This window comes from Salmo salar, chromosome ssa04, assembly GCF_905237065.1.
Source record: "Salmo salar chromosome ssa04, Ssal_v3.1, whole genome shotgun sequence".
Taxonomy (NCBI): domain Eukaryota; kingdom Metazoa; phylum Chordata; class Actinopteri; order Salmoniformes; family Salmonidae; genus Salmo; species Salmo salar.
In genome coordinates, this window is record NC_059445.1 from 29,460,675 (window position 1) to 29,474,137 (window position 13,463).

The window sequence follows — 13,463 nt, forward strand, 5'->3', positions numbered from 1 at the left end:
GCAAAAACAAAAAAAGAGATCTCTGCATACAAAGAGAGAGGGAGAGAGAGCTGGGGAAAACAACTGAATGGGTTTTTAAACCAAGGGAAAGGGGATGTGATTGGTTAATGGAAACAGGAGGAGGTGTGTCTTCAGATTGATGACTGATTGGTGACAGATTGGGGAATGATGATTGCCACCTGTGAGGGGAGGAGAGAAAAGAAACACACAGGATACCTGTATCCGTAACAGTATTAAACAGAAATACCTTATTTACATAAGTATTCAGACCCTTTGCTACAAGACTCAATTTTGCTCAGGTGCATCCTGTTTCCATTGATCATCCTTCAGATGTTTCAACTTAAATGGGAGTCCAACTGTGGTAAATCCAAATGATTGGACATGATTTATAAGGTCCCACAGTCAGAGCAAAAACCAAACCATGAGATCAAAAGGAATTGTCCTTACAGCTCCGAGACAAGATTGTGTTGAGGCACAAATCTGGGGAAGGGTACCAAAAACATTCTTCAGCATTGAAGATCCCCAAGAGTGGTGCAGCGGTATAAGGAACTGCATCTCAGTGCTAAAAGAGTCACTACAGACCCTGGTTCGATTCCAGGCTGTATCATAACCGACCGTGATTGGGAGTCCCATAGGGCGGCGGACAATTGGTCCAGTGTCGTTAGGGTTTAGCCGGGGTAGGCCGTCATAGTTAACAAATTCTTATTTACAGACTAGCCTAGTTAAATAAAGGTTAAATTAAAATGTAAAAAAAAAAAAGAACACAGCGGCCTCAATCACTCTTAAATGAAATAAGTTAAAAACCACTAAGACTCTTCCTAGAGCTGGCCGCCCGGCCAAACTGAGCAATCGGGGGATAAGGGCCTTGGTCAGGGAGGTGACCAAAAATCTGATGGTCCAAAGTTTCTCTGTGGAGATGGGAGAACCTTCCAGAAAGACAACCATTTCTGCAGCACTCCGCAAATCAGGCCTTTATGGTAGAGTGGCCAGACGGAAGCCACTCCTCAGTAAAAGGCACATGACAGCCCGCTTGGAGTTCGCCAAAAGGCACCTGAAGGATTCTCAGACCATGAGACAAGATTCTCTGGTCTGATGAAACTTAGATCGAACTCTTTGGCCTGAATGCCAAGCGTCACATCTGGAGGAAACCAGGCACCACACATCACCTGGCCAATACCATCCCTACGGTGAAGCATGGTGGTGGCAGCATCATTATGTTTTTCAGCAGCAGGGACTGGCAGACTAGTCAGGATCAAGGGAAAGATGAACGGAGAAAATTACAGAAAGATCCTTGACGAAAAAAACTTACCGTAAATTCCGGACTATAAGTCGCAACTTCTTTCCCACGCTTTGAACTTCGCGGCTTAAACAATGACGCGGCTAATATATGGATTTTTCCCGCTTTCAAATTTGTCGGTCCTGACAGCGTGCAGCATTGTCAAAAAATCCACTATCATCAACGGGTTTCGAAACGCTGGACTGCTGCGTGTTGAGGGCTCAGTGGGGGATTTGCCTCCGGATGAAAGTGACGAGAGCGACAATGAAAACGATCCAATATCAGATGAAGCAATTCTGAGGCTATTCAACTCTGACACCGAAGGAGATGGTTTCAGTGCACAGGAGGAGGAAGATAGTGACCAATAACTTTCTTGGTAGGCTACGGTTTACTGCTAATTTTTTATTTTTTGTTACAAGTCGTGCTTCGTTAAAGCCTATTTATTTTATTTTTGTTACAAGCCGTGCTTCGTTAAAGCCCATTTATTTTTGTTACAAGCCGTGTTTCGTTAAAGCCTATTTCTTTTTGTTACAAGCTGTGCTTCGTTAAAGCCCATTTATTTTTGTTACAAGCCATGTTTCGTTAAAGCCTGTGTAAAGTTCATTTGTTTCAATGTACCGGTAGGCACCTGCGGCTTATAGACATGTGCGGCTTATTTATGTTCAAAATAATATATATATTTTTTTTAATTCAATGGGTGCTGCTTATATTCAGGTGCGCTTAATAGTCCGGAAATTACGGTACTCCAGAGCGCTCAGGACCTCAGACTGGGGCGAAGGTTCACCTTCCAATAGGACAACAACCCTAAGCACACAGCCAAGACAACGCAGGAGTGGCTTCGGGACAAGTGTCTGAATGTCCTTGAGTGGCCCAGCCAGAGCCCGGACTTGAACCTGATCTAACATCTCTGGAGAGACCTGAAAATAGATGTGCAGTGACACTCCCCATCCAACCTGAGAGCTTGAGAAGATCTGCAGAGAAGAATGGGAGAAACTCTCCAAATACAGGTGTCAAGCCATACCCTGCTAAAAAGCTAGTTAAGCTACCCAGACTATCAGCATTGATCATTTTTGCATCAACTCTTGACTCATCACATACACCGCTGTTACTGTTGATTATATATCCTGTTGACTAGTAACTTTATCCCTACCTATATGTACATCAATTACCTCATAGCCCTGCACATCGACTCAGTACTGGTACCCTGTGTATGTAGCCAAGTTATCAATACATTCATTGTGTATTTATCCCTTGTGTTATTATTTTCCTATTATTTCTCTTTTTCCTCTCTGCATTGTTGGAAGGGCCCATAAGTAAGCGTGCCACTGAGTCTACACCTGTTGTTTCCAAAGCATGTAACAAATCAAACTTGATCTTCATATTTCTTGTGATACCGGAAGTGTCACTTTGAATTATTAGAACTCGGTAATACAGCTTTTGATTGAATGAGGCCTTTAATGTCCCTCTTGTGTAGTAATTCAGTGTGCGTGAGATTGGCAGTAGTAAGGTATTGTAGCAATGTGAGGAGCAGTAGTGTGAAGTAGTGGCTCCGGGGTGAAGTTTCCCCCTAGGTACAGATCTAGGATCAGATTCCCCCTCCCCTAATCCTGAAAATGTAACTGATACAAAAATCACCCTATTCCGAGGGTGTAGACTCACTATGAGTTCCCTGTACTTCTTCTTGAGTCCTTGGTGGCGTTCTCGGAGCTGGTTGGCCATCAGCTGGTATTGGTCTCTCTCCTGTTGACAGGTATCCAGCTCCTTGGACAGAATCAGGAGGGCCTCCTTCTTGCTCTCCAACTTGCGCTTACACACCAGGAACTGTACACATGACAGGAACACACATTGTCATCTTGTGCAAGCAGATCAGACAATGTAAAAACGGCAACTTGCCTGCATGATGAGATCACTGTGTGGGACATATTAAACTTCTATAAGCAGGACACATTGTACAGCTAACTGCCAAAATAATGGAAACACCAACCAGGGTTCCCACACCTTCTTAAACATCAAATTCAAGGACTTTAAGGCCTTTCCAGGCCCAATTCAAGGACCCAACATGGCATAGTTTGAGACATGGATCAAGGTTAATTACAGTTACAACACTGAGAATTATTATAATGAGAACTAGCAGGCTTTACAGAAGCTCACAGACAATTAAAAATAGAGTGGCTTGAATGTGTGAACACTTCTCAATTGTGCTGTGTTACAGTGATGGCAGACTACGTGGTCTCTTGCCTTCTCTAACATAGCATAGCAAAACAATATATAGTGTAAGATGAGCGATAAAGACAAACTTATTTACAAGTTGAAGAGCTAAGTAACTCCTCGTTTATTTCATTAGCACCAGCTTAACACAAAACATGTCGCAGTGCAAAAACACAACTTTTTTTTTGTCATTCACTTTTAGGTCATTCACTTTTTCAGCTATTTGAGCTCTTATCTTTAGCACCCCTTCTCAGGCTATTGAACTTGGCAATAAGAGAGGTTGCCTGTGCTCTCCGCTTTAAGTGCAAATTTGTCTGCTGAGGTCTCAATAGCATTTGTCAGTATTTTTCTTCCCTTTAAGTTAATCTATAAAGGTCTTCTGTTTTTTGCTCATCCATTCTTCTGTCTCTTCTTCTTGATGCGTCATACCTCTGCCTTGCAGATGCCACTGATATCAGCAGCGATCTGTCAATGCACACATTATGTATGCCACCCACAGCTCTTATGTGGTCAACTATACATCTCTGTGCTACGTATGAATCTTCAAGTTCACCACTTCAATCTGCCGATTGACGGAGAATCCGTGCTCTACTGAGGCTTGCCCGTGTGACAGTAAGAGGAGTTGGCGACCAAAGTCTCCAAGGATTTCTGAGCCCTTTGACATATACTCATGTAAAAATAATGTTTTCACGCCGTCTTGGACAGGATCAAAGTATACAAACTGAGTGTTGGGCCTGGACAATGTCATCAATAAAATGTGAGTATTGTCGAATGATGTTATCATAATCTTCTTCCGTCACCCGTTGACCATTTACAAGGTAGGTCAGGGCCATTTTCGATCTTTCCATTTGTGCCTGCCATTTCCCTTGGATCAAAGAAAGATGCGAGACCAGAGAGTACTTCAATGGGGATTTCTCAATGAGTTTGTTAACAGTTGTGAGCATACACTTCTTGCAAGCGATTTTGAAGTCCATCAATGTTCTGTCAAAAAAAAATTCCCTGCGGACTAGTTTCTCACAATTCTTCAAGTAACAAAGCCCAAGTCTACCTGTGAGGAGTCGATGTGATTGAATGACTGGCTCACCAAGACATCAAGAAGTTTTTGAGGAGTCTTCGCTTCTTTCATGAGGTCTGGCTTAATGAATCTGCTTATGAAGCTCTTACGCAGCTTGAACAATGGCACCATGGGCTTATCGGTCTGGTAGCGTGTGAGGAATGGTGTCCGTTCTTTGCTCACTGACAAGATAAAATTCAGTTTTGCTGTCATGAGAGGGTCCTTAACAGCCTTCTGAATCACCTCAAAGGACTTTGTGCCTGGATTTGGACATCTCTTCTCTACAGCCTTCACATGTTGCCATATGGGGTAAAAACTTTAAAGCTCGTTCAAGCACGGGCACATTTTCAACCCACGGTGTCTTGCAAAACTTAAGTGGCATTGGGGGATCTGATGATCCAATTATGTTAAAGTAGTCCTCCCTGCAGGCTGGAGTATCCTTCAGAAGTTGGTACACAGTACACTGTCAACTTTCCACTCGGTTTCTTCCACTCCCTTCTGAAATGCTCCATGTACAATATGGAGACTGCAACTGCCAATGTTTATAAGGTGTACATAAAAATCAAGGAGGGACTTCTCAACCTTTGAGTAAAATGCCCAACTTACATTTGGTCCACCCATGGAGATCTGAAGCATGATTTTCTTTGGTAGATCTTCGGTGCTCTTCTCATAGACAGCTTTAAGGTCCAAAGCAGTCGCATGTCCCATGAATTTAGAATCATAAATTCTTGTCACAACTTTGTCCTCATCCCATAAATGGGCGTGTCACACTGCTTTGACTGTTTTTCTGTTAAGGCTCTCATCAAAGAGAAGTACATAGTCCTCCTCCCCAGCAGTTTTTTAGACAACAAATGCCTGAAATGAGGAGCCAAGCCATCTGTGCACACATAGCTGGTCTTTGTTGCCCCGCATGCGAAGGTCTTGGCTATTGCACTGTCTGGGAACATCACTAAGAACAGCACACCTAAAAGTAAAAAGGAAAAAAAAAAAAAGATTGAAATCAAACACATTTCTGTTTCTAGCCTGTGTGTGAACGTGTGCGTGTGACAGAGAGAGAATATGAAAACAAACATAACATGTTCCTAAAAATAATTTCATGTTACAGGTGACAGTTTATAAACCATACCACTCACCCGTGCGTTCACTAGAGTGGAAAGAGTAGTGAGACCATCATATTCAGACACCACAATGTCTGAGCCCGCAATGTGTCCTCTTTGGGAACGCCAGTTATGACAGACTGTCTTGAGGTGGTGGTGGTAGTAGTTGTAGAAGATTGTCTAGGATGTAGATGTCTAGGATGTAGATGTAGATGACGATAACTTTTCCCACTTAGTTCAATAGAATGGGAACTGTAAGAAAATAAGTGTCCAAGACGGATAAATGACTAGCTAGCTGGTTAACGTTAACTAGCATTAGTCATGAACCATTGTCACTAACGACTCCAGTTAACGTCCTTTAACTTCCCTGTAGCTCAGTTGGTAGAGCATGGTGTTTACAACGCCAGGGTTGTGGGTTCGATTCCCACGGGGGGGGCCAGCACAGAAAAAAAAAAATTATGAAATGAAATGTATGAAATGTATGCATTCACTACTGTAAGTCGCTCTGGATAAGAGCGTCTGCTAAATGACTAAAATGGAAATGTAACTAAATGTAAACTTTCAGTCATTTATTTGAAATGTTCACTGTCCAGCTCTGCTTGCCGCAAGTTGGCTAACATTAGCTTGCTAGCACTATATTGACAGGTGTGATTTTGTGGGAGAACTGACTGAGACATCTAGATAACGTTAGCTAACAACATAGCAAACGTTAATTTTACCGAATAATTCTGTAACGTTAAAGTTAATTTACCCAACTGCGAAGAGATGGAATAATCTAGCTAACTAATTAACGTTAGTAACTAACTATGGTTGTTGTATTCCTTTCTACGTGTTACCAGGAGTAGGACCTACCTGCTTTTAACTTGTGCAGTCATGTGTGATGCTCCAGCAGCATGGCTTGTCACAGCTGCTTCGCCCATGGCGTGCACTTTTATTGATTTGTTGCAGGCTCTTCGTCCCGCGGATCTTTAACAAGCCAGTCTTTGTAAATGTCTTTGGTGAGCCTCGAGTCCTGGAATGTACATTTTCCAGGCAGAGCTGAAGGTTCACGTTAGCCTTCTCGCTTCCTTGCCGCTGTTTAACCTGCATCATTCAACTTCAATCACTCATGCATGCACCTGACTGTCGCACTTGCGAGGCAGGTGACACAAGGACTCACAGACGGCGGGAGACACACATGCAGACAGCGGAACTTAACCTATTACGCAGAACCCAAACTGGCTGCTCCCAAACCATCGTGCGCCATAGTGCATACATTTATTTTGTCCCCCCACACCAAACGAGATCACGACACGCAGGTTAAAATATCAAAACAAACTCTGAACCAATTATATTAATTTGGGTACAGGTCGAAAAGCATTAAACATTTATTGCAATTTAGCTTGCTAGCTAGTTTGTCCTATTTAGCTAGCTAATTTGTCCTGGGATATAAACATTGAGTTGCTATTTTACCTGAAATACACAAGGTCCTCTACTCCGCCAATTAATCCACACATAAAACGGTCGACCGAATCGTTTCTAGTCATCTCTTCCTTCCAGGCCTTTTCTTCTCTTGACTTTACATTGCGATTGGCAACTTTCATAAATTAGGTGCATTACTGCCACTGACCTCGTTCGTCTTTCAGTCACCCACGTGGGTATAACCAATGAGGAGATGGCACTTGGGTACCTGCTTCTATAAACCAATGAGGAGATGGGAGAGGCAGGAATTGCAGCACGATGTGCATCAGAAATATAACTCATTTCTATTTTAGCCCTTGGCAACGCAGACGCTCGTTGGCGCATGCGAGTAGTGTGGGTGCAATAATTGAATAACATAGATTTCTACATTTCGCACACGACATGAGCGGTGTGGTCAGCCTGTTAAAAAAATCGAAATAATTTCTATTCTTGCACAAAATATACTGCTCAAAAAAATAAAGGGAACACTTAAACAACACAATGTAACTCCAAGTCAATCACACTTCTGTGGAATCAAACTGTCCACTTTGGAAGGAACACTGATTGACAATAAATTCCACATGCTTGTTGTGCAAATGGAATAGACAACAGGTGGAAATTATAGGCAATTAGCAAGACACCCCCAATAAAGGAGTGGTTCTGCAGGTGGTGACCACAGACCACTTCTCAGTTCCTATGCTTCCTGGCTGATGTTTTGGTCACTTTTGAATGCTGGTGGTGCTTTCACTCTAGTGGTAGCATGAGACGGAGTCTACAACCCACACAAGTGGCTCAGGTAGTGCAGCTCATCCAGGATGGCACATCAATGCGAGCTGTGGCAAGAAGGTTTGCTGTGTCAGCGTAGTGTCCAGAGCATGGAGGCGCTACCAGGAGACAGGCCAGTACATCAGGAGACGTGGAGGAGGCCGTCGGAGGGCAACAACCCAGCAGCAGGACCGCTACCTCCACCTTTGTGCAAGGAGAAGCACTGCCAGAGCCCTGCAAAATGACCTCCAGCAGGCCACAAATGTGCATGTGTCTGCTCAAACGGTCAGAAACAGACTCCATGAGGGTGGTATGAGGGCCCGACGTCCACAGGTGGGGGTTGTGCTTACAGCCCAACACCGTGCAGGACGTTTGGCATTTGCCAGAGAACACCAAGATTGGCAAATTCGCCACAGGCGCCCTGTGCTCTTCACAGATGAAAGCAGGTTCACACTGAGCACATGTGACAGACGTGACAGAGTCTGGAGACACCGTGGAGAACGTTCTGCTGCCTGCAACATCCTCCAACATGACCGGTTTGGCCGTGGGTCAGTCATGGTGTGGGGTGGCATTTCTTTGGGGGGCCGCACAGCCCTCCATGTGCTCGCCAGAGGTAGCCTGACTGCCATTAGGTACTGAGATGAGATCCTCAGACCCCTTGTGAGACCATATGCTGGTGCGGTTGGCCCTGGGTTCCTCCTAATGCAAGACAATGCTAGACCTCATGTGGCTGGAGTGTGTCAGCAGTTCCTGCAAGAGGAAGGCATTGATGCTATGGACTGGCCCGCCCGTTCCCCAGACCTCAATCCAATTGAGCACATCTGGGACATCATGTCTCGCTCCATGCACCACAGACTGTCCAGGAGTTGGCGGATGCTTTAGTCCAGGTCTGGGAGGAGATCCCTCAGGAGACCATCCTCCACCTCATCAGGAGCATGCCCAGGCGTTGTAGGGAGGTCATACAGGCACGTGGAGGCCACACACACACTACTGAGCCTCATTTTGACTTGTTTTAAGGACATTACGTCAAAGTTGGATCAGCCTGTAGTGTGGTTTTCCACTTTAATTTTGAGTGTGACTCCAAATCCAGACCTCCATGGGTTGATAAATTGGATTTCCATTGATTATTTTTGTGTGATTTTGTTGTCAGCACATTCAACTATGTAAAGAAAGAAGTATTTAATAAGATTATTTCATTCATTCAGATCTAGGATGTGTTATTTTAGTGTTCCCTTTATTTTTTGGAGCAGTGTATAACAATTCGAGCACTTTCAATGACCCATGTCTATTTATGTCCATTTTCAAAAACTTTCAAGTCCTTGATTTTTTTTTCTTTCTCAAATTAACAAACTTTCAAGGACCCATGGGAACCCTGTCAAACATAAAGTGTCTTAACAGGGAATTGGGCCACCATGAGGCACCAGAACAGATTCAATGTGCCTTGGCATAGATTCTACAAGTGTCTGGAAGTTTACTGGAGGGATGTGACAATTTTTCAACAATAAATTCCATAATTTGGTGTTTTGTTGATGGTGTTGGAAAACGCCATCTTAGGCACTAGTCCAGAATCTCCCATAATGGTTCAATTTGGTTGGAATCTCATGCCTGAGACACGCGCATGCACACACTTTAAACACCCTATGCTCCTTTGAGACCCCTCTTTCAAAGTCACTGAGATATTTTCTTAAAGTAGGGCTGATCCCATTTAGTCGATTGTTTGGTCAATAGGCTGTTGGTCGACCAGTGGCAAATATATACGATTTATTTTGTCAACTAGTGGCAAATATATAAAAAAGAATGCATGGCACACGAGACACCGGTCTGATTCACACCCGTCTCAGTGAACAGTGAGGCTACGGGGAAGGCACACCAGTATCACCATATTTACCGTTAATTCACATAATTTCTAATCTACAATGTTTATTTGGTTACGGTAATTTCTGTTTATGCATTCAATATTTTATTACAGTCTTAACGTTGTCATTGTAGGAGTGCACACGTTGTTTGCAGAGTGCACAACCTAGGCTACATGTGAACATTTTTGGGGGGTGGGGTTTATTTCATTACATTTACGAGTTGTCAATTTATTCATCGTCTTTTGTTTTGAGCGCTACTGTCAATCTTGAGTAAGGACACGCACCTGATTACACATAGAAGTAGGCCTAGGCTACCTGATGTGCGCGCAAATGATGGCCTATAAAATGTGCCCAGATACTATTTCTGATTGTCTTAACTCACCATCACCTCAAACAGCAAGTAAACATAGTAAGTTTTTACATCCATTGAGAATGACAAGAGTTCCTCAATGTAGCCTATTTGAAAAATCTTTACAGCCCTCTCCCTTTTGACAACCACTCAGCATGAAAGGGGAAAACAAATGTCACACTCGGATCAGGTGGAAACATAAAATAGTCTACAGCTGTGTCTGTCAGGAGCTCATTTGTACGGAAAACTCAGAGGGCCCAAATGATTTTATATACAATGTTGAAGTTTGTCCCGCCTGATCGTGCTAGCAAAGTTAATATTGATACAATGTTTGAAGTTCCTTACTGACAGGCCATGCGTAGCCAATGTGATTTATAGGATATTTATTTTATCTGGACATGTTTTTATTTGTTGGTTACGTAGGCTATTTTTACATATTGGGAATGGCAATTGAAGTTACTTTTAGATTTGTATAATTTTCATTAAGATACGTTTTTTTTTAACCACATGACATAGATATTGTTATATGAAGACTTAATTATAAATTAAATGAAACATTCACAAAAATGTGCATATGAAAATCATAACTGGCACGCAGATCAGTAGAAATGGTACGATAACTTGACACTGCAAATGGATGAGGTTGCGACTGCTGGTGTAGCCTATTAACAGCAACTTCAGGAGCATAATGGCAGAATCTGCAAAGACCAGCAGAATCAGGCAGTGGGGGGGAAACAGGTTTTCTGGTTAGACTATATTTCTCTCTGGCTCCCTCTTTAGTAATTTGTTACCTATACATTACATCTACAGTTGAAGTCGGAAGTTTACATAAACGAGTTTTAATGACTCCAACCTGAGTGTTTCAACCACTCCACAAATTTCTTGTTAAACTAGTTTTGGCAAGTCGGTTAGGACATCTGCTTTGTGCATGACACGTAATTTTTCAAACAATTGTTTACAGACAGATTATTTCACTGTATCACAATTCCAATGGGTTAGAGGTTTACATACACTAAGTTGACTGTGCCTTTAAACAGCTTGGAAAATTCCAGAAAATTATGTCATGGCTTTAGAAGCATCTGATAGGCTAATTGACATCATTTGAGTCAATTGGAGGTGTACTTGTGGATGCATTTCAAGGCATACCTTCAAACTCAGTGCCTCTTTGCTTGACATCATGGGAAAATCAACAGAAATCAGCCAAGACCTCAGAATTTTTTTTGTAAACCTCCACAAGTCTGGTTCATCCTTGTGAGCAATTTCCAAACGCCTGAAGGTATCACGTTCATCTGTACAAACAATAGTACGCCAGTATAAACACCATGGGACCACGCAGCTGTCATACTGCTCAGAAAGGAGACGCATTCTGTCTCCTAGAGATGAACGTATTTTGGTGCGAAAAGTGCAAATCAATCCCAGAACAACAGCAAAGGACCTTGTGAAGATGCTGGAGGAAACTGGTACAAAAGTATCTATATCCAGAGTAAAACAAGTCCTATATCGACGTAACCGGAAAGGCTGCTCAGCAAGGAAGAAGCCACTGCTCCAAAACCACCATAAAAAAGCCAGACTACGGTTTGCAACTGCACATTGGGACAAAGATCGTACTTTTTGGAGAAATGTCCTCTGGTCTGACGAAACAAAAATAGAACTATTTGGCCATAATGACCATCGTTATGTTTGGAGGAAAAAGGGGGAGGCTTGCAAGCCGAACACCACCATCCCAACCATGAATCACGGGGGTTGCAGCATCATGTTGTGGGGGTGCTTTGCTGCAGGAGGGACTGGTGCACTTCAAAATAGATGGCATCATGAAGAGGGAAAAAGGAAAATGATGTGGATATATTGAAGCAACATCTCAAGACAGTCAGAAAGTTAAAGCTTGGTCGCAAATGGGTCTTCCAAATGGACAATGACCCCAATCATACTTCCAAAGTTGTGGCAAAATGGCTTAAGGACAACAAAGTCAAGGTATTGGAGTGGCCATCACAAAGCACTGACCTCAATCCCATAGAACATTTGTGGGCAGAACTGAAAAAGCGTGTGTGAGCAAGGAGGCCTACAAACCTGACTCAGTTACACCAGCCCTGTCACGGGGAATGGGCCAAAATTCACCAAACTTATTGTGGGAAGCTTGTAGAAGGCTATCTGACACGTTTCACCCAAGTTAAACAATTTAAAGGCAATGCTATCAAATACTAATTGAGTGTATGTAAACTTCTGACCTACTGGGAATGCAATGAAAGAAATAAGAGATGAAATAAATCATTCTCTACTATTATTCTGACATTTCACATTCTTAAAATAAAGTGATGATCCTAACTGACCTAAGACAGGGAATTTTTACTAGGATTAAATGTCAGGAATTGTGAAAAACTGAGTTTAAATGTATTTGGCTACGGCGTATGTAAACTTCCGACTTCAACTGTACATAGCGTTGCATTACACACCTAATGAATACATTACCAAAATAAAGATTGGAATAGTTTACATAATGCTTTATATAGCTGCAACATTCCTGTTCTGCGCCTGTGTGACTTTTGACTGACTAACCTTACCCTAATTGTTACCTATTGCTTCTGTAAATAAGCTTAGAATGTACTGTAGGCCAACAGTACAACACCGTGAAAACATTTGTATGGATTTTTTTCAAAATGTACTTCCTTATGCTCACAAATGTTATCGGGGATAGCATATAGTCTTCCTTGTGGGCCTAGGCTATGTCCGTAGCAGGAAAACATGTAATGGACTTTATTGAAAAAACATTTAGATGTTTAATAGTGCAGTACTAGGCAGTCTCCCCCCGCCCCCCGCCTAACAAACGAGGACGATTTTATAATCGCATTAAACCACGGTTAATCCATTTCCATTTAAAATGAACATGCGTCAAAATGTTGTATCTCATTCCATGTCCAAACCGTCATATTTATCAAAAGAAACGACGTGGCGGTTCTGTTTTGGAAATAAAATACCCTGTACACATAATTTCTAGTTTGTTGTAGGCTAACGTTAGCATGTTGAATTTGAAATATGCAACTGCGTTGTAGATTAAATAGGCTACCCAACAAACATTAACATTTAGGCTATAGGAAGTGTTTAAAAAACGAGATACTGTAGCCACATTTATTTCAAACAACGTGATAAAGATACCGACAGCTGTGAGACGACGTATTAGGGTTAGGATTAAGTTTGACATGGAGGCAGTGGCATATTGAATAAACTCACCTCACTGACCAAACCCTGCCAATCACTTTCGCTTCTTCTTGAGGAATTCATCTCGTTTGTTTTCTGACAGCCTTTCAATGTTGTCGTTTATCAAGCTTGACGGTACAGTCAGTATCAGGAGGGAAGCATCATTGTATTTATCCTGCATAGGAAGAAGACATGCTATTTCAGTGTACCTCACTTCCGTCTGTCA

The 13,463-nt window shown here is 42.5% G+C and overlaps 1 protein-coding gene across 7 annotated transcripts in view; it reads right to left on the reverse strand.

Moving 5' to 3' along the window:
- The window catches only part of LOC106602718 (coiled-coil domain-containing protein 149), a 43,971-nt gene extending 30,508 nt beyond the window's left edge, over positions 1-13,463 (reverse strand). For 2 of the 7 annotated variants that reach the window (XM_045716792.1, XM_014195526.2), the window contains exons 1-4: positions 6,488-6,949; positions 5,672-5,887; positions 5,145-5,502; positions 2,936-3,097 (exon numbers count right to left, since the gene is read on the reverse strand). In XM_045716792.1, coding sequence (XP_045572748.1) covers positions 2,936-3,097; positions 5,145-5,246 — 264 coding nt within the window. In that variant the 5' untranslated portion in view covers positions 5,247-5,502; positions 5,672-5,887; positions 6,488-6,949. Of the gene's footprint in view, positions 1-2,935; positions 3,098-5,144; positions 5,503-5,671; positions 6,009-6,487; positions 6,950-13,270 lie in introns of those variants that run through there. The other 5 variants (XM_014195527.2, XM_045716793.1, XM_045716795.1 and 2 more) reach the window with 5 other exon arrangements.